The sequence below is a fragment of the Lepus europaeus genome, chromosome 9, assembly GCF_033115175.1.
Source record: "Lepus europaeus isolate LE1 chromosome 9, mLepTim1.pri, whole genome shotgun sequence".
Classification (NCBI taxonomy): Eukaryota; Metazoa; Chordata; class Mammalia; order Lagomorpha; family Leporidae; genus Lepus; species Lepus europaeus.
Genome location: NC_084835.1, coordinates 11373621 through 11395108, shown reverse-complemented (window position 1 = coordinate 11395108; position 21488 = coordinate 11373621). Strand labels below are relative to the sequence as shown.

The 21488-nt window shown below is 40.9% G+C and overlaps 2 protein-coding genes across 2 annotated transcripts; both read left to right on the top strand.

Moving 5' to 3' along the window:
* Nucleotides 1-418: 418 nt before the first annotated feature.
* Nucleotides 419-1387, top strand: LOC133766188 (vomeronasal type-1 receptor 90-like). The gene has a single exon (XM_062199908.1). It carries the CDS (start codon nucleotides 419-421, stop codon nucleotides 1385-1387), a length of 969 nt encoding a protein of 322 aa, XP_062055892.1.
* Nucleotides 1388-18463: 17076 nt separating this feature from the next.
* Nucleotides 18464-19411, top strand: LOC133766187 (vomeronasal type-1 receptor 90-like). Its single transcript, XM_062199907.1, has one exon. The coding sequence runs from the start codon at nucleotides 18464-18466 to the stop codon at nucleotides 19409-19411; it is 948 nt and encodes a 315-aa protein (XP_062055891.1).
* Nucleotides 19412-21488: the final 2077 nt, after the last annotated feature.

Below are 21488 nucleotides of genomic sequence, written 5' to 3'. Positions count from 1 at the left end.
TCATTAGAATTCACCAAAAATTACAGCACTCTTACTACATAGCCAGAATTTTTATCAGATTTTGCAGATTCAAAGTGAAAAACTCATCGTCCCTGACTTTGAAAAAGTAAAATAAGGCAAAGCTCAGGAAACAATTTTCACATACTGATCATTTTACTGTCCAGGTCCTGTGGGAGCCCAACAGTGGGATGCAGTACCCAACCATGATTGGCAGGTGTGCAGCTGGGAACAGAGTAGCTTCCAGGAGAGGGTGAGGGGGCTGCAGTATTCCCAGGTTAAGAGGGTGCACTGGGATTGAGCCACACATCTTCATGAGGGAATGGCTGTGGCTTAGACTGATAAATGAGGTAATATGTGTGATAAATGATATTTCTTACTTTGTCCTCAGACATTTACTCTATGAATTCTCACCAAAAAGATGAGTCAAAGCATTGTACTTTCCAGTATCGCTGCTGCACGAAATGCTGTTTTCTCTGAAGTCAGCATTGGGATCACAGCCAACACCTTCCTTCTTCTCTTCCATGTTCTCTGGTTCTTTCTCCAGCACAGGACCAGGCCCACAGACCTGGCCATTGGGCACCTGGCCCTCATCCACCTGGTGATGCTGATCACTGTGGGGGTCATAGCTGCAGACATTTTTGAGGCTCAGGAGTTATGGGATGACATCACGTGCAAAGCTGTCATTTACTGGCATCAAGTGACACGGGGCCTCTCCTTGGGCACCACCTGCCTGCTAAGTGTCCTCCAGGCCATCACCCTCAGCCCCAGGAGCTCCTGGTTGGCCAAGTTCAAGCACACATCCTCACATCACAACATGTGCGGATTTCTCTTCCTATGGGTCTTCAATTTGTCCATCAGCGCTCGTCTCCTAATCTCCATTGTTGCCACCAAAAATCGTACATCCCACAGTCTTATGTCTGTCACTAAATCTTGCTCTCTCTTGTCCCTGAGTCAGGTGTTCAGACTCACATTCTCTATGTTGGGGATCTTCCGGGATGTCTCCCTTACAGGGCTCATGGCTGTCTCAAGTGGGTACATGGTGATATTCCTGTGCAGGCACAAGAGGCGGTCCCAGCACCTTCACAGCACCAACCTGTCTCCAAGAGCCTCCCCAGAGCAAAGGGCCACGTGGATCATCCTGCTGCTCCTGGGTTTCTTTGTGCTCGTTTACTTGATGGACTGCATGGTGTCTTTCTTCTCAGGAATATGGTTGAACAGTGACCCAGTTCGCCTGTGTGTCCAGATGCTGGTGGGCAATGGCTATGCCACCATTGGTCCCTTGGTGTTAATCATCAGTGAGAAACGAATGATCACCATTTTCAAATGTGTATCTGAGAAGGAGAATAGTGTTCACTTCTTCAGAAATAAACAACATGTCTTTAGATGAGCAAATACTTTGACTTCAAAATCAATTATGATTGCCTGCACAGTATGCTCTCTGGATTCACTGAAATATTGGATGTAAGGATTTTTCTGTTCAATTACTTATGTTGGCACATGTTCACAAGTAAATAACAACTCATTTAACCCTTCAATAACTCTTGGGCAAACCCAAGGACCCAATTCAAATCAGACACTTAATAACTGGACCCTACACTGAGTTTCAAACTTTAGGTAACAAAACAGAGGTGAATTTTGGACTGAAGTGGTGTCTAAGGAGATGCATGGGGACAGGATATTGAAGAGACACAGGGAACACTGTGGAGGTGATGGTGGGTCAGTGTCACCTCTGACTCACGTGCTCAGATTTATCATCCACATGCTCTAAACATGCACACATTACCTCATGGCACTCACACCTCAGGAAAGCTAATCCAAGAGAAAATTGAACTACACACAAAACCAGTGGAGAGATGCACTTTGTCATCCAAATTTTACTAAGAAAATCCAGAACCAAAGTCACTAACTCCATTAAATGTTTAGAGAAGGATTTACAATGTCAGTACACGCATCGGCCTGTCTTCCAACAATGACAAAATTCCAGGCACTGCATGCTCACTAGAAGGAACAGGTTTGTTTGTCTCATGGGATTGGGGTTTTGAGAGCCTTTCACCAGCATCAGCTCAATGCTGGTGAGGGCCAAATACTGGATGGTACCACAGCAGTCTGAACGCATGCAGGTGGCAGACAAAAAGTGGTGAGACAGAGAGCCACAGAAACCTGGGGGCTGCTTCTGTACTGTCATTATCACTCACTCCGCCTAGAACAAGTGACTCACTTACAGAGACTCTTCCAAGGGCAGCACTCACCATGACTCAATGACCTCCCCCGAGAGCCCACCACCTCTTAAATCCACACACTAAGGATCAACGTCTGACACATCAATCTTTGAAGAGTACACATCAGCAACATACAAACACAGCACCAATCCTTCACACCCTTTTCCAAAAAGTTTCAAATAATGGGAAGGGATACTCTACAGCTCATTCTATGAAACTGCTTATGTCATGTCCCTGATTCCAAAAAATAAACATATTTCTAGAGCAAATCCACAGACGTAACTATTTTCAACACATTACTATCAAATCAAATACAGCAGCATGTTAAAAGGAAAATACGCCATGACCAAATGGAATTTATCTCAGCAATGCAAGGATGGTTCTACATGAAAAATCAGATGAGGTAATAACTCACAAAGATAGAATGGGGCCGGCGCCGTGGCTTACTAGGCTAATCCTCCACCTAGCGGTGCCAGCACACCGGGTTCTAGTCCCGGTCGGGGCACCAGATTCTGTCCCGGTTGCCCCTCTTCCAGGCCAGCTCTCTGCTATGGCCCAGGAGTGCAGTGGAGGATGGCTCAAGTACTTGGGCCCTGCACCCCATGGGAGACCAGGAGAAGCACCTGGCTCCTGCCTTCGGATCAGTGCGGTGTGCCGGCCGCAGCGCGCCGACCATGGTGGCCACTGGAGGGTGAACCAATGGCAAAAGGAAGACCTTTCTCTCTGTCTCTCTCTCTCACTGTCCACTCTGCCTGTTTAAAAAAAAAAAAAGATAGAATGGGGTACAACCACATGGTTACTTCAAAAGATTAAAAAAAAAAAAACTTCTCAAACTCAACACATCCTATTTCTTTTATTTATTTATTTATTTGGGAGCTAGAGTTAGAGAGACAGAGAGACAGAGAGAAAGGTCTTCCATCTGCTAGTTCACTCCCTAAATGGCTGCAAAGACTGGAGCTGTGCTGATCCAAAGCCAGGAGCTTCTTTCAGGTCTCCCATGTGGGTGCAGGGACTTGGGCCATCTTCCACTGCTTTCCAGGCCACAGCAGAGGCATGAATCAGAAGTGGAGTAGCTGGGACATGAACCGGCACTGATATGGGATGCTGGCAGAGCAGGCGGAGACTTAGCCTATCATGCTGCAGTGCCAACCCCCACATTTTGTATATTAAAAGACCACTTGACAAACTAGGAATAGAAAGGAACTCATTTACTGACAGGAGTCATATACAAAGAAAATTAAAGTTAACAAAGTACTTGAGAAACACTGAAAGATTTCCTCATAAGATCATAAATATAAACAAGGCAACGTTAACTTTTGCCACTTCTCTTCCACATTGTTCTAGAAGACAGGATATTTATGCAAGGAAAAGAAACAAAATTCACAGGGACTGAAAGGCCTCACCAGATGCCTGGAGCAATGGGGCTGCCCAAACGTGAACTGTGAACCTACAAACTATGAGCTGAAATAAATCTCCTTCCCTTCTAAGATGCCCCTCTCTGGTATTTTGGTTGCAGTAATGAACAGCTGCTAGCAGACCCATATCCTCAGAGCATAGGCTATAGCACTGTGATGTTATATTGACAAAGGGGTCATGGTTGGAACCCACCCAACCCCCAAAACACTGAGCCCCATGTAAATGTTCATCCTGGGGTCGGCACTGTGGCATAGTGGGTAAAGCTGACATCTGCAGTGCAGCATCCCATTTGGGCACCAGCTCAAGTCCCGGCTGCTCCACTTCTGATCCAGCTCTCTGCTCTGGCCTGGAAAAGCAGTTGAAGATGGAACTGCTTGGTCCTTGATCCCCTGCACCCATGTGGGAGACCCGGAAGAAGCTCCTGGCTCCTGGACTCAGACCTGTGCAGTTCTGGCCATTGCGGCTACCTGGAAAGTAAACCAGTGGATGGAAGATATCTCTCTCTCTTTCTCTCTTTCTTTAACTCCGGCTGTCAAATAAATAACTAAATCTTAAAAAAAAAAAAGTCCATCCCTAGGACCCCACTAATATCCCATCCCAGTAATAGGAAGTACTTCAGCTTGACAAACCAAGCTAGGACCAGAGGTAGCAGGGAACCTATCACCTTATTACAAGCAGTGTCATTCATTATGTGGGCGCATGATTTGCAGGAGCAAGGAAAAGTCTACAGCTAGAACTTTAGAACCTGCATTGACAGCCTCTCTAGTCTTGGAGCCATCCCCCCACAACCCCCACCTCCTCTCACTTCACCATGGACCCTCTCAACTAGGGCCAGATCCACAGTGGCCCCCTTTTCCAGCCCCCCTCTACTTGGGTTGAACTGGGAAAACCTCTAACATTTATGAATGAAACAGTGCACTTCTAAAGGATACATGAGTCAGGGACCACATGGGAAATTAGAGAAATGTTTTAAGGGAGTGAGAACAGAAACACACATTTCACAATGTGTGTGATTAAGCTCAAGCGCTGCCTAGAGGGAAAAGTATAATATTAATGATATTATAAGAAAGAGTAGTCCCAAGTTATGAGTTTCTACTTTCAGAAAATAAAAAAGAACAAATTAAGAAAATCTTAAATAAAATGAAAACATTCTAGCTAGGGTCAATAAAATAGAAGAAGGACACAGATCATCAGTCAGAAGTACAGAGGAGACATCACTATAGAGGACACATTGCCATAATCTTTAAAAGAATGTGATAAAATATTAGCAAAGTTTGCAAATGATAAAGGATTAATTTCCATAATCTATGAAGAGCTCAAGAAACTCAACAACAAAATAAACAATCCAATCAAGAAGTGGGAAAGGACCTGAACATTTTTCAAGAAAGGAAACTCAAACGGCCAACAGACACATGAAAAATTCTCAGAATCACTAGCCATCAGGGAAATAGTAAATCAAAACCACCATGAGGTTTCACCTCACCCAGTTAGAACAGCTTTCGTATAGAAATCAACAAGCAACAAATGCTGGTAAGGATATGGGGGAAAGGGTACCCTAATCCAATGTTGGTGGGAATGTAAACCGGTACAGCCGCTGTGGAAGACAGGATGGAGGTACCTCAAAAATCTGAATACAGACCCACCAAATGAACCAGCCATGACACTCCTGGGGATTTATCCTAAGGAAATGAAACCAGACTATGAAACAATGATCTGTACCGTCATGTTTACTGCAGCTCAATTCACAATAGCTAAGACATGGAATCAACCCAGATGTCATCAACTGAAGACTGGGTAAAGAAATATGCATTATGTACACCATGGAATACTACACAGCAGTAAAAAAAATGAAATTCTGTCATTTGCAACAAAATGGATGCAAATGGAAACCATTATACTTAGTGAAATAGGCCAGGCCCAAAAAAACAAATGCCCTATGTTTTTGTTTTTTCTTCTATATTCTTCTATATTTGTTGACCTCCCTACTTAGTGTAGGGTTAATCTGATGAATATAAAGTTAACTGAAAATAGATCTTTGTAAAAAATAAGAATGGAAATGGGAGAGGAAGGAGGAGGATGGGTGGGAGGGAGAAAGGGAGAGGGAGAAAATCACTATGTTCCTAAATCTGTATAGATGAAATGCATCATTTTTATTCCTTAAATAAATTTTTTAAAAAGATAATTAAGAATTTAACAAATATCACTTAATCCAGAAAAAAAACCCTTTTAAAAAATTTTTACTGAAATAGCAGGATATCCACTTGATATACAAAATGAACTCAAAGTGGATCCTAAGCTTACAAATATCTCAAAACTAAAAGTATAAATCTAGAGGGAAACATCAGCAAATCTTCACAATGTGGGGTTAGGCAAAGCCTCTTACACACAACACAAAACGTAGGAATGACTAAATACATGGATAAATTGGACTTAAAATGAAAAACTTTGTGCTTTAAAGGAGTTAACAAAATAGTAAAAAGAACCCAAGGTATGGTGGAAAACATTTCCATATCATACGTCTGTTGAGGTACTTGTACCTCTGGTACATGAAGAAGAGTGCTTATAAATCAACACAATGACCACAAACCAGCTTCAAAAATGGGCAGAGAATCTCAGTCTATTATTACTGCTGTAATGTGACCCCACAGACTGAGTGGAAGAAGCCTTTTCTTACTCACTTTCCTGGAAATTGGAATTTCCAGGAGAGGACTATGTCAGAAGAGTTAGTGTGTGCTTCATGTACAGCCATCTTCTCACCAGGTCATGTGGCAGAAGGGCTGAGGGAGTTCTCTGGGGTGCCTTTTATAAGGATACTGACCCCATTCATGATGGCTGCACCCTAACGACCTATTAATGTAACAAAAACTCCAACCATCACACTGTGGTTAGGGTGTCAATATACAAATTTGGGGGAGCAGAGATCTTCCGTCTATAGCAGATTTGCTATTTCTCTGCAGACGATATACAAATGGACAGTGATCTCACAGAAATGCTCAAGAGCCCTAACCATCAAAAAATTCAAAAACACAATCACATGAGATGCGACTTCACAACTCCTGGGATGACTAAGAAACATGGAAGAGGTGAGTGGAGTCAAGGATGTCAACAAGCTGGAACTTCCAATGGGTGATTGGAAGTCAAATGCAGCTGCCTCAGAAAACTGTCAGAGAGTTACCCAAAACATCAAACAGAGGAGCTTAACACACGACTCTCTGGTTCCACTCCTAGGTCTACACTCATGGAAACTAAAAGCAGGTTCAAACAAAATGTGTGCATGAAAGTTCAGAGTAGCATTATAAGGGGTATTCAAAACTTCATGGAAAATGCACACTATCAAAGAAACAATGCATGTATTTCAAAAGAGTCTTTGCCAAACCAAACCTAATTCCATTTTTTGTGACCTTTTAGAAGTACGTATACACACACAAACAAACACACTCACAGACATACACAAAGAAACAGTGCCATCTGCAACAACGTGATTGAACCTGCGGGACATTATATTAAGTCAGCCACATACAGAAACTAAAAAAATTAAAAACATCATCCAGGTGCAGACATCTAGCACTGTAGTTAAGACACAGCTCAGGATGCTCAGATTGCAGACAACAGAGTCTGCATTTGAGTCCTTGATCTGCTTCCCATGCCCCCATTAGGAGATGTAAGTGACGGATCAAGTAGTCTGGTCCCTGCCACCCATATGGGAGACCTAGGCTGAGTTCCAAACACCCGGTTTCAAACTGGCAAAGTTCTAGCCATTGTGGGCTAGGACTGAATCCTTTTGAATAAAAAGTTTTTAAAAACCACCATTTTGAGTGATTTCACTTTTATGTGGAATAAAGCTGAACTGAGAAAAGCCAACAGAAGGATGCTTGCTGGAGGCAGCAGTGGCGCTGACCTGGGCAGATGCTGGTCCAAGAGTACACATGTCGTCCTACAATGACTAAGTTCCAGAGATCGCTACACATGGGCACTATGGCTAACACTACATCCTAGACGTGAAACTGGTTCACAGTACATCTTCAAGATCCTTACTACACATACAAGGAAATTATGAGAGTTCTTCAGAAACTTGATGGAAAGGCATATTATGATTTTAAAAACCATGCAAGGATTTCAAAAAAGTCTTTGCACCAACATGAACTTATCTTTGATTCCCATTTTCCCCACAATCTTTTTGAAGTACCACTATTTATGAGTGGAGAGAGGTGTTGACAGGTTTGATTACAGTACCCATTTTACAATGTATGTGTGTATAAAATGTACATAATATGTTCAAATTGTACAGTTTTAATTTGTCAATTATACCACAAAGCCAGAGGATGGTGAAAAGTAGCAGTATGTTTATATTGCTGAGGGTGGGAAACTGAGTGTAAAAGTGAATTAAACTATTTTGTATGTATTGTATGTTTTAAATTTTTCATAGTATGTTATGATGAAATGTTAACAAAATGTGGTACCAGACTTTAAGTTTCTATAATGGAAAATGCTATTAATACAAATGTTTGAGAATTAAAAAGTCTAATGATCTTGTGTTACTAGACATGATGGTTGTCTTGGTGAGAAAGCCCCAGAGGCCTAAAGGGTTGAATACTTGTAGAATCCTACTGGTGCTTTCGAAAATGCTGTGAAGTAGGCAGGTGCCTCTTGTTGGTTGATGAGTTTGTGATTTTAGACATGGCGACTTAGAGTCTTTGGTCATCCCCAGTTATGTGTGATTTGCTGCTCGTAAAACTAAAGCGTTGTTGGTTCTGTGTTTAGCTGTCCTCCTATAGGTTCCTATGGACTTTTTCAAGCCACTTTTATTGTATTCAGTACTTTGGGATGGCTCTGTAAACAGATGAAGCCAATAATGTATTGACAGTACCAACTGAGAGAAAGTATGGTTAGCTGAGTTTACTGAAAAGAAAAAGCAATTCAAATCAATTGGCAATCTACAAAAAGAGTTAAAGATTTTAAAAGCTATTATTAAAATTGCTATATTGGTCTATTATGTTATGTTATATGTGTGTACATATTGTATGTCCACATGGGGAAATTTTATTAAGAGTTTTATTTTAAATGGCTTATAGATAAGATTGTCCATAAATTTAAGCTGCTAAAATCAATCAAAGATACATTTTAATTTGAGTGACCTGAATCTGTGTATCATATGTTTTAAACGTGTTGGTAGAAAGAAACTAAAAACATTTTAGATGGTTGTGCTTAAGTTTACTGGCTAAACAAACTACACCATGTTAGATATTTAAGAGGTGTTTTCAAATACATGATTCTTAAAATTTATAGAAGGCATTGGACCTTCTGGTAAATGTTTTCTTAAGTTGTTATCTAGTGGTTGAAACGGTTTGCTAAGTATTCATGTGATATTGCTATTGTCAGCAAGCGATCTAGGACTTGCTCCCTCATTTCTCTATTCTAAGCCCAACTTGTTCTTTCATTTCTCTATTCTCTTCAAGGTAGGAAACTAATTCTATTATGAAGGAATCTGTAGGATGCACAATTTAATCTTTAGACCTTAGAAAAGAGATGGCTAACATTTTTCTGTAATAGCATAGCCAAAATAAGAACGTAAATAATAATCTCATAGCTAAATTCACTTCGCCATCAGCGAAGTAAGCAGTAAGTAGAAAAAACCTCTCTTTCAGACCAAAGGGAAAGAAAGTTTTAAAGTGAGAATATAATTTTCCTCATTGGCATTGTCTACCTTAGAAAAACTACTACAGAACATGCCTGTGACTATAGACTTGTAGTTCAGGCCACCGAAGATTAGAGATGGGACACGGGCACTCCCTTGACTTGCATCCTCTGGTCTGCTTTAACACAAACCAGGAGGAAAAGAAAGCTCGGCATCAGAAGCAATGGGTAGCAGGCCTATTAATGGCTGATCTGTACAGTGATCTGCCCTCAAGGAGGCCCAACAGGCCAGTCCACTGCAGTGGCTTTCAATGTGGTAAGCCTGGACTTCAGCAGAAGTCAGCTTGTGAAGAGCCCTGGCAGCTCTGCCAAGAGTTGGATCACTGGAAATGGACCTGCCCTGGAGTCGAAGGTTGCCCAGGTCAGAGCCACAGATCTTATTGGCTCTAAGCTGAAAAGCCCTTCACTCAGCCCAACTTCCAAAGTGAACACTGCAGCTGAGGGGATGGTCAAGTAGGGTCAGCAACATTGCAGGCAGAACTGTAAATTTCTTGTTAGAGATGCCCCTTGCCTTTTCCTGGCCAGCTCTCCTCCCACGCCAGCTAAATAATGAAAGTCAACAGAGTGCCTTCCCCTAGGAGGTTCACACCTCCCTTGGGATGTACCCCATGTGAAGAGATAGATAGGTCTGGGCCTCTTAACTTACAAGGCCTAAAGCCCACCAGATTATTGTCAAGCCCCTTCTATCAGGTTCTATTTGCCTCTCAATCAGAAAACTTAATTGTAGCTTGGACAGCGCCTTTCTTAGCTCCTCTAATAATGACTCTGTCCTTTGTTCTAGGCCCTGTCTAGTGCACTTGGGCCTCATCCCTTTGTAATCATAACCTCTACTCTACCACCAATGGCTCTACTCCCAACCTGTGTGTACTGATGGTCCTCTTCCCCACTTAATGCTGTATAGTTGTTCAGACCTGGTTAATGCCACTCTTGGGATCGTTGGTTGCTATCCTCACTCTGTCTTTTATGACCTTGTCTGAGTATGATCAGAGTCGGTAGACTTGCAAGGCTTCCATGGCCTTGGCAGCTCATGACGACAGCCTAGGATGGTTGCTGGCGCCATGAACTGGAGTGTCGATTTGTTGGGTCAACAACAGGAGCCACTGTGCACTTGCTCCTCATGCGGGATCTCTGTCCTTAATGTGCTGTACATTGTGATTTAATGCTATAACTAGTACTCAAAACAGTATGTTTCACTTTGTGTTTCTATGTGGGTGCAAACTGTTGAAATCTTTATACTAAATTGATCTTCTGTATATAAAGAGAATTGAAAATGAATCTTGATGCAAATGGAAGGGGAGAGGGAGCGGGAGAGGGGAGGGTTGCGGGTGGGAGGGAAGTTATGGGAGGGGGAAGCCATTGTAATCCATAAGCTGTACACTGGAAATTTATATTCATTAAATAAAAGTTAAAAAAAAAGAAATGTTAACAAAATGTTAATATGAAGAAAAATTTTCTTAAAAGAAGATAACTCGAGTGATTTTTCCTCTGTCCAATGTATACCACTGGACTTGCCCTGGACAAAACCAGAATGATACTGATGAAGAAACTAGGCAAAGCAAAGAAATAAAGGGTGCCCACATTGGATAATTTGACATGGGAGTCAAGTTATCAGTATTTGCAGATGACACAATGTTATATAAAGAAAAATTGACATATTGGGATTTGATTGTTTATACTCCTGAGGAACACTGGTCTTTCTACTTACTATGTATTGAATTCTTTATTTAGTGAAAGATTAATTTTGTGATTATAAATTGAAACACTCATCGCAAGAATTAAAAGAATAGAAAAAGGAGGAGGATGGAGTACTTGACATCAGTTCCCTTTATATAAAAATATATAAATGGTGAGATTCATTTTGGAAAAAAAATAAAGAAAACTGGAAAGACTCCACAAAAAGAGTTAAATAAACAAATTTAGTAAAGTTACAGGATATGAAGTCAACATACAAAACCCAACAGCATTGTTATGCACCAATGGCCAAATATCTGAAAAAAATTAAGTAATGCCATTTACAATAATGATAAAAATAAAACATGTTTAATTAAGGGAATTAAAGCTCTTTACAATGGAAACTATAAAACACTAAAGAATGAAATTGAAGAAGAAGAAAAAGACACAAATCAAAGATTTTCCATGTAGGTGGATTGGAACAATAAGTATCATTAAAATGTCCATACTATCCAAACTGATTTAAGAGACTGATATTTTGATGGAGGATTGTGTTCAATGACATTTTTTAGAGAACTAGAAAAAACAATTTCAGGATCAGCGCTGTGGCGCAGCGGGTTAATGCCCTGGCCTGAAGCACCGGCATCCCATATGGGTGCTCCTCTTCCAATCCAGCTCTCTGCTACGGCCTGGGAAAGCAGTAGAAGATGGTCCAAGTCCTTGGGCTCCTGCACCCTCATGGGAGACCTGGAAGGAGCTCCTGGCTCCTGGCTTCAGATCAGTGCAGCTCCGGCCATTGCAGCCAATCAGGGAGTAAACCAATGAATGGAAGACCTCTCTCTCTCTCTCCTCTCTCTCTCTCTGTCTAACTCTGACTTTCAAATAAATAAATCTTTAAAAAGAAAAAGAAAAAACAATTACTAAATTAGTACAGAAAGACCCTGATTTCCAAGTAATCCTGACAAAAAGAACAAAGCAGACGGCATCTCACTACCTGGCCATATAATATATAATATACTATAAAGCCATAGTAAGTAAAACAGCACAAAAACAGACCAGTGGAACAGAATACAGACCCTACAATTGATAATACGCTTGTAGAGCAATTGCTCTTTGACACTGGTGGTAAACACATGCTTATGCTTTGCTGTTAGGATTACCATTTCAATAAATGGTGTTGGCAAACTGGATAATGCAGATAATGCAACTAGACCCTATTCTTTCTATGTGCAAAAACTAGCAAACGCGGATCAAAGATCTAGATGTTAGAACTGGCACTTTCAAACAACTAGCAGAAAACACAGTAATTGATTTCAGGCCACAAAATGAACACTCAAAAGGGTAAGAAGACAAAGAACAGAATGGGAGAAGATATTTTCAAGGTATACCTCTGACAAGCAGGTAATAACCATCATCTTTAAATCTCAACACCAAGATAGCCAAGTAATAAAATTTTGAAACAGAAAATAGCTACAAAGGGATATTTTTCAAAGAAACACATATACATAACCAGGTACATAAAAAGCTCTACATCAATAAGCACCTGGGAAATGTCAATCAAGACAATAATGAAATAGCAGCTCAATCCAGTTACACTGGCTACTATCAGAAAGACCAAAGATAACCAGTCCTGGCAAGGAGTTAGGCAACAGGGAACCACTGCATACTGCTGGATGTGATTTGTGCAGACACTGTGGGAAACAGTATGGAAGTCCCTCTAAAAACTACCTACCAGATGATCAACAATCCCTCCACTGGGCATATATCCAAACGGAAGGAATTCAGCCTGTTGAAGAGACATCTGCTCTATCCCATTCATTACAGCAATCTGTACAACAGCCAAGATAGAGAAACAACTTCCATGTCTACCAACCGATGAATGAGTCAGGAAAACATTTGTTTACAACGGAATGTTATTCAGACATAAGAAGAGCTGGGTGATGGATCCCACCAACAGCCCAAGTGAGCCTGGGGTACTTGGGGCCAATGCAGATTCAGTGCATTTCTGTGGTCATCAAAGAAGGATGTACTAGTCTTTGAATGGAGGAAGAGCTTCCACTTTGCTTATGGTCCTGTCTAAATACAGAAGGATTTTATACTCAAAAGGCTTCCTTAGCCTAAGAAGCTCACGTCAAGAGCCACGGGTGATCACTCATGTTACACACAATTGTTGTTCAATTAACAACAGAAGTCACTGTGCACTGACTTCCCATGCAGGACATCTGTCCTCAAAGAGTTGGATTATGAGAGTTAATACTAAAACTTGTTCACAAAGATTTACCTTGTCTTAACGTGTTGAGGATTTTTGTATGTCTTATAAGCTACAGTAATGTCTAAGTGGTCGCCAAAGAATACCATTCTTGAGTTCTTCAATATTAATTAAGTTTATCAAAAAAGTATACAAATTAAACCTCAGAAAGGTTTACTTTTATTGAATTAAAAAGCAGGGTTTTTTTCCTTACTGTAAAAATAATCCTTTTGGTGTTCTATTGCACAGTAGGGTAACAATAGTTAACAATAAATACTGTGTTTTTCTAAACAGCTAAAAGACTTTCGAATGTTAACACTACAAAGAACACTTGAAAATATGAAGTGATGGATGCTAATTATCTTAATTTTATCATTAAAATGCATGCATGTATCAACATATTACATTGTACCCCATAAATATTTGTCAATAAGTACAAATAATACTAATAAAATAAGTACTAATAAAAAAGCACCTCTGTTAAAAACAGTCTTCGCTGCCTGCTTCATAGACAAGCTGGGTGAGAAGCAGCATCCTCCTAGACATTCTACTTTTACTTTATCGAAGTGCTCAACAGTCAGAAATGTTTGTCCTTTTAAGTAGTTTCCTTCCTAGTGAATTTAATAACAATGAATACAGATTTGCTGCAGGCCTAATTGTGTGACTTCTCTACTTTGGGAGAACCACTCTGCAGCATGGGCTCCCCCACACTGCTCCATCATCACTCACTGCTCATTTTCCTTGCCCCAGAGGGCTGAGGGTGTGGATTTCTCAGTGCATCAGCCACAGAGGGCACAGGTCCCTGTCTGTGTAGAGGTGCGAGCTGCATCTCCTGAAGGGTCTGGACCATCGCCAGACAGGGGCTGAATATTTGTATCACACGTGGGGACACAGGAGAGATCTCGAGAATAAAAATGATGAAATGGGCTCCAGAGGAAGTTGGCTACCTTCACCCATGGCCATAAGAGGAATTTTTCTTTCTCATTTAATCTGAGACAGAGCTTGAAACTTTAAACTAAGCTTGGGCATCATAGGGTACATGAATAATGCCACGTGGAAACCAGGTGTTGTGTGAGGCAGTGGATGTAGGGACCAGTTGCCCCTCACACTGTAGGGAGAGGGCCTTGGTGCCACTGAGAGCTCACGGATGGCACCCGGGCTCTCAAACAGAGCACGGCACTGCACAGTGTGGAGTGGGTTGGGACTAAGGTGCTCTCTGGATACAACTGGGAGAGCTCAGTGTTGTTGACGGGAGTGGGGGACAGGGGGGACCTTCTGAACCTCACCCAAGTGCCAGGGAACTCTAAGTAAAGTTTGGAGCACAGCTCTCCCCAGATCACAGTTACCCAGGAGAGAATGGAAGAACACGCAAAAACAGGTGACATGTTCCACTGGGGACCCTGTTCTGCGCTCCCCGGCGGGAATCGTCACCTTTCCCTGGACACCACAATGACGATCCACAGAGAGATGAGCTCAGAGTCTTTTCCTTAAAACCCTGCAGGCTGCTCTCAGGTGCATGGAATCCCCCAGCTGCCGTCCTGGGTAAGTGGCTCTTTATTCCATGGATGGGCAACCAGGGCAGGTGCAGAGTGTAAGGAAGCAAATTGGGACTACGGTGAGGTTTGTGGCAGCCTCAGAAGAGACGGGGCTCCAACAGTCCTCCACAGCTCAGCAGTGTTCTCTGTGCAACACCATGGGGAAATGGTCTTCTCGCAATATTTGGTCTTTTAATTTGGTAACCCATAAAAATTTTTTCACATAAAACAAGTAACTGATCAATTTTAGTTTCCCGTTCACTGTTTTGGATGAAATAATTCTCACTTGCTTGATATATCAACTCTTACTTACTTAATCATTTTCTAATCACTGTAGACTAAAATGCAACTCATTCATAACCACGTTATGAATTTTAATTGTTTTCATTTATTATCTTTGCTTCTTGCATCTTTATCAGAGTGCTTGAACCATCATTTTAAAATACTTTTTAATTTTTTTTCATAAAATGAGAATGGATTTCTTGTATTTCATAGAAAATTCTAATGAGATAATTGACTTTATGCTTAATGTCTACCACTCACCATAATATTCAAGAAGTACAAAGACCACTGTTCCACAGGAGTACACACAGGGATAGAAGTACTTCTAATATCTTTCTTAATAAATAACGTAACCCTTTAGAAGGAAAGGGGATCTCTGTTCATAACCACTCAGTGAGCAGGAAACGCTCCCCTTCCTCCACAGTGTCCACCACTATTCTCTCATGAAGACCTCCCTTGTGCTGGCCTTCAACTCCACACATTTCAAACTGGAGGAGTCAGCTCTTAGGGAGTGAGCAAAATTCCAATCTGGAAGAAAGGGGAATGAGGCTGAAATGACACTGAACACAAGAAAATGAACAGATGTGATGGGACTTTACCCTTCCTGTCTTCTAGTGATGGAAGAATAGGACCTCAGAAATATACATCCAACTGCTTTACATCCATTAAAAAAATAAATTCTCCAGAAACCTTGTTAGGATGTTCTAGAACAAAATAAATGTTATATACCCTAATGTCTAAGCTTAGATTTATGCTTTTGCCCCCTAATTTGAGTATTGAAGAGAGAAGATTATGTCGTGCAGGCCTGCATATATCCTAACACTTAAAGGTGAAACAATCACTCTTTCTTGTCAGTGAGCTCCTAACCAGCCCATGCTGTGCAGGTCAGGAGTGTGGGAGGAGTCACGGCTGGCGAGGATTTGCTAAGAGTGTTGCTTTAAGCTTCTTTTACGAAATATTCACATGTTTCAGAATAATTTCTAATAAAATATCAGCACAGAAATAGCCAATATAAAGAAAGGAATACAGAGCTCATCACCTAACACATGCACATCAATATAAAAGGTGGACTCTGGTCTTCAGCTGCCTCTCTGGTCCCCAACAGGAGCCACTGAGTGTGAACAGCTCTGTGGTTTTCCTTCATCACCATTGTGTCTAAGGGAGGAAAACTTCCCCAGCTCCTTCTGAGGAGTTTCCCCTGTAGAAAAACAGATGTCTCCAGTGGCTCTGAAGGTGGCTCCACCTGAAATGGGATTTCCTGATCTGATCCCACGTTCATGCCTTTTTTTATACATACCCCTGAGAAACACTGAACATCTGTAGCCCACACACTCACAACCTAGCCAAGATAAACATGCTACTAGATCAGTTTGATAACACCATGTACTCACAAAGTTCAATTTAATTTTAAAATGTGAAGTAAAGCAAACCTGCACCAGAGAACTTCAAAAATTCATGGAAAATGGAATAAAAAGGTAAGTTTATTTTAATGCAAAAAGTCTAGGTATACTTTTTTCATATTTGTATGAATGCAAAATTAAAAGACCCTTCATATACAGGGATTTTTAAATTTTTCTGAAAAACGGGCATCATAGAATTCTATAAAGTTCTCATGTTTCAAAAAAGTAACAAAAGTTTACCTTCCATTTTATTTATTTTTATCAGAACTTTAGTTTTTATCTCAATCTTTTAAAGAGTTGTAATGTTACTTTATGTCCATTAAATGTCATTATGCTAAAATACTGTAATATTTCTGAACTTAGGTGAAATAAATACACAAGAAATGGGTACGTGTCCCTTTAGCACAGGACAGTGAAGACTGTTCAGAGCTGTGTGCTTAATGCTGGCACAGGACCCATAAAATGCAGACAGGTGGATGAAGAGACATGTATTATCCTGCTTTCACCTGAGCCTACAACAGGATCAAACCTTATCTTGTCAAACCTATCAATGCAATAGACTATGTCCTATTTGATCAGTACTTTAACTTTTAAAATGCCACTGTGGAATTTCTGTTGTAGAGAACTGCAGATGTTCCAAAGCTCAGACCAAGTTACCACATAATCTCCGGATTCTTAAATGCTCAACAGCAATGGGGCTTAAACACTTCAGTATCTCCTTAACAACTCAAATGATGGAGCCACAAAGCTATCCGCGGATGCTATTCAAACTGATATCCTTGATTTTCAGATGAGAAATACATGAAAATGTGTTCCTGGGATTTTACTGCTATTTTACAAGCCCCATATTGATAATGTTTGAATAAAAGTTAATAGCTATGTTGCGTGGGGATGCATTCCACAAGTAGGTCATACCAGGTTCTCCAGCATAAACTTTACACTTAGGTCACGTGTGCTTTCTGACGTAATGGAGACAAAGTCCCAGGCTCCCATGTAGAACAACCTTCTTTGTAGAGGAGGAGGAAGTGTCCCACCATTATTTCTATACAAAGGTATCATCCACCTACTTAGACTATGAACATAAACACCGTCATTTCCACAAGCCAGGAAGGACAGAGAGGAACAGAGGGGGTTCAGTGCCTGCTACTCTGGTGCTCACTTCCCCTGCTCCTCCAGGCACGGTCGGAGCTGCCACATTAGAGAGGACGGCGCTCTCTCAAGGTGAGCTCAGGAGGAGGACCTCACGGGGACAGCAGTGGCTGCGGTTTCTGCAGAGACCATTGTTCCCCAGGCCTTACACCTGTTTACACGTCTACCAAGTTCCCTCGCACACACAGCATCTCTAATAAGTAAAATGCTTACCTATAGTTACACACAATTGGGGCTCAGACGTGTTAATCTATAGCTGAAGGTCACAGTAAATATCAGATCACAAACTTAAATCCAGAGTTCACACAAACCAATATTTAGTCTCTTAGGTAACTTTTAAGAATATTTGTCTAAAAATAAATCAATATAAATTGTTAGACAACCATATGCATGGATACACAAATAACACTTATTGTATATAGGGGTATAATTTCTTCTTTGCTTAAATTCTTATTTAAATTCATCCGAAATTGTAAAACTCATACTCTGTAGCCAGAAATTTACCAAGAAATTCACAGATACAAAAGGAAATAACTCATTGTCCATGGTTTGAAAAACTACAATAAGGAAAAAAATCAAGAAACAATTTTCACATGAAAACTTTATTGTCCAGGTCCTGTGGGAGCCCAGCAGTGGGGTACAGTATCCAATCAAGATTGACAGCTATCAGCTAGGAACAGAGTGGCTTCCAGGAGTGTGAGGGTGGCTGAAATTTTCTCTGGTAAAAAAGGTACAGTGGGATTGATCTACACATCTACATGATGAGTATTTGTGCTGAGACTGAAAAATGAGTCCATGATTATGATAAATATACTTTTCCTCATTTACTACATAATTTTTTCTCCAAAGATGAATAAAAATTTACTTTCCAATTTTATTGCCATAAGAAATGCCTTTTTCTCTGAAGTCAGCATTGGGATCACAGCCAACGCCTTCCTTCTTCTCTTCCACGTCCTCTGGTTCTTTCTCAAGCACAGGCCCAGGCCCACTGACCTGGCCATTGGACACCTGGCCCTCATCCACCTGCTGATGCTGATCACTGTGGGGTTTATAGCTGCAGACGTTTTTGAGTCTCGGGAGTTATGGGACGACATCACATGTAAAGCTGTCATCTACTCATACCAGGTGACACGGAGCCTCTCCCTGTGTAACACCTGCCTGCTGAGCGTCCTCCAGGCCATCACCCTCAGCCCCAGGAGCTCCTGGTTGGCCAAGTTCAAGCACACATCCTCACACCACAACATATGTGGGTTTCTCTTCCTATGGGTCTTCAATTTGTCCATTGGTGCTCGTTTCTTAATTTCCACTGTTGCCGCCAAAAATCGTACGTCCTACAGTCTTCTGTTTGTCACTAAATCCTGCTCTCTTTGGACTCTGAGCTATTTACTCAGGCACACGTTTTATGTGTTTTGGATCTTCAGGGATGTCTCCCTTATTGGGCTCATGGCCGTCTCAAGTGGGTACATGGTGACTCTCCTGTGCAGGCACAAGAGGCGGTCCCAGCACCTCCACAGCACCAGCCTCTCTCCAAGAGCCTCCCCAGAGCAGAGGGCCACCCAGACCATCCTGCTGCTCATGAGCATCTTTGTGCTCCTGTACTTGATCGACTGCATTGAGTACTCATTCTCATGGATGTGGTGGAAGAGTGACCCAGTTCACTTTTGTGTCCAGATGTTGGTGGGCAATGGCTATGCCACCATTGGTCCAATGTTGCTCATAAGTAGTGAAAAACGAATGATCATGTTTTTCAAATCCATGTGGGAGAAGAAAAGTGTTTACTTGTTCAGGAATAGATAGCATGTCTTATATGAGTAAATACTTAGACTGCCTACAGGACGTGCTCACTGGCTTACTTGAAATACATGGGTTTAAAGGAAATCCAAGATGGCTGAACAGTGAGAAAACACACTGAACTCAGCCAAAGAAAGTTATGAGGAAAAGAGGAAGAACCACATTCTCAGGGGGCTGATTAAGAGAAATATTCAGTGGAGAATGGACAGAACAGAACAGAACAGAGAATCCATGGAGCAGCACATGGCCGCCAGCCACTCTTGCATCTTCACCAGTGGCTCATGGCTGGGATTTGCCATCGTCACAGGGCTAGGTGACAGGCTACTCTGATCTAGCTCTCTGCTAATCACCTGGAAAAACAGCTGAAGATGGCCAAATCCTTGCTAACTATGCATCTGATAAAGGACTAATACCCAGAATATATGAGGAGCTTAAGAAACTCAACAACCCAAATCAGAGAAGAAATAGACATGGGATATTTATAGGCATTTTTCAAAGGATGAAATACAAATGTGCAACAGAAATATGAAAGAATGTTCAGCTACATTAGTCATCAGGAAAATGCAAATTAAAACCACAACGAGGGGTCACCTTACCGCAGTGAAAATGGCTACCATGTAAAAATTTACAAATAGCAAATGCTATTAAGGATGTGGAGACAAAGCTACCCTAATACACAGTAGGTAGGAATGCAGACTGATATAAACATTATGGTAGGCAATATGGAGATTCCACAGGAAACTAACAATACATCTGCCTTATGACCCAGCTATTTCACTTCTGAGACTGCATCCAAAGGAACTATATTCAGCATATGAAAAGGTTCCCTGCACTCCCATGTTTGTAGCAGCTCTGATTCACAATACCCAATATATAGAATCAACCCACATGACCATCAACCTGTTACTGGGTAAAGAAAACGTAACATATATATATATACATACACAATGGACTACTACTCAGCCATAAGGAACAATGAAATCCTGACATGTTCAACAAAATGGATGCAACTGAAAATCACTATGCTAAGTGAAGTAAGCCAGACCAAAAAGACAAATACCTCATGTAACTATTGTCTGTGGTAATTAATATTGTGTATTCAAAAAAGATGTGTAGAGCATATCTTTTGATATATAAATATTGCTTCACTGAATTATACAGTGTAGATGACAACATACTCATATTTCACAAATTAAAAAAAGAAATGGTGAGGAAGGAATTTTGAGGGCTCTTGGTGCATTAGTAATACTTTGTTTTTAAATTGGGTGCTGGTTACAAGTACATTCGGATGACCAAAAAACTCATTTATCTGTATATTTATGTACATTTCTTGTTAAGTATAATTTATTTTAATAAAGTTCCTAAAATATATATGAAGATTTTTTCTGTTAACCCTATTGACTTTGGCACATGTTGACAGTAAATAATAGATCATTTAACCCTCTAACAACTACTAGGCAAACCCAAGGACCCAATTCAAATCAGAAACACCGTAACTGGAACTGAGTCTCAAAATTCAGGTGACAAAACACAGGTGAGTTATTAGGGATGGACATGGCATCTAAGGCCATGCATGAGGAAAGGATACTACAGGGGAATAGAAAACATCATGGATGTGATTGTGGTTACAGGATCACCAGTTACACATATGCTGCAATTTCTCATTCAGTAATGCAAGCATGTAAAATCAAGTCATGGAGTATCTCACAGGAGTAGAATGGAAAATAAACGCATAATTACCTTAACAGATTCAGAAACAGTCCTTGACAAATGCAACACAATTTATAATTTTTTAAAAAGCCACTTAAACTAGGAATAAAGGAACTCAGTCAACTGACAAGAGACCCATGTGAAAAAAAATCACATCATATTTATGAAAGAACACACTATTTCCCTGAAAGATCATGAAGGAAAACAAGACAATGATATTAACTTTTGCCATTTCTCTTCTAATTTTACCAAAAGTTCTATACAGAATATTTACCCAAGGAAAAGACATGAAATTCATGCAGATTGGAAAGGTCTCAGCTGAAGCCTGCTCCAGTAGGGCTGCCCAATCTTAGACTGTGAACCTCTAAACTGT

Coding starts and splice junctions, on each gene's coding strand:
- LOC133766188 (XM_062199908.1), top strand. CDS start 419: ATGAGTCAAAGCATTGTACTTTCCAGTATCGCTGCTGCACGAAATGCT.
- LOC133766187 (XM_062199907.1), top strand. CDS start 18,464: ATGAATAAAAATTTACTTTCCAATTTTATTGCCATAAGAAATGCCTTT.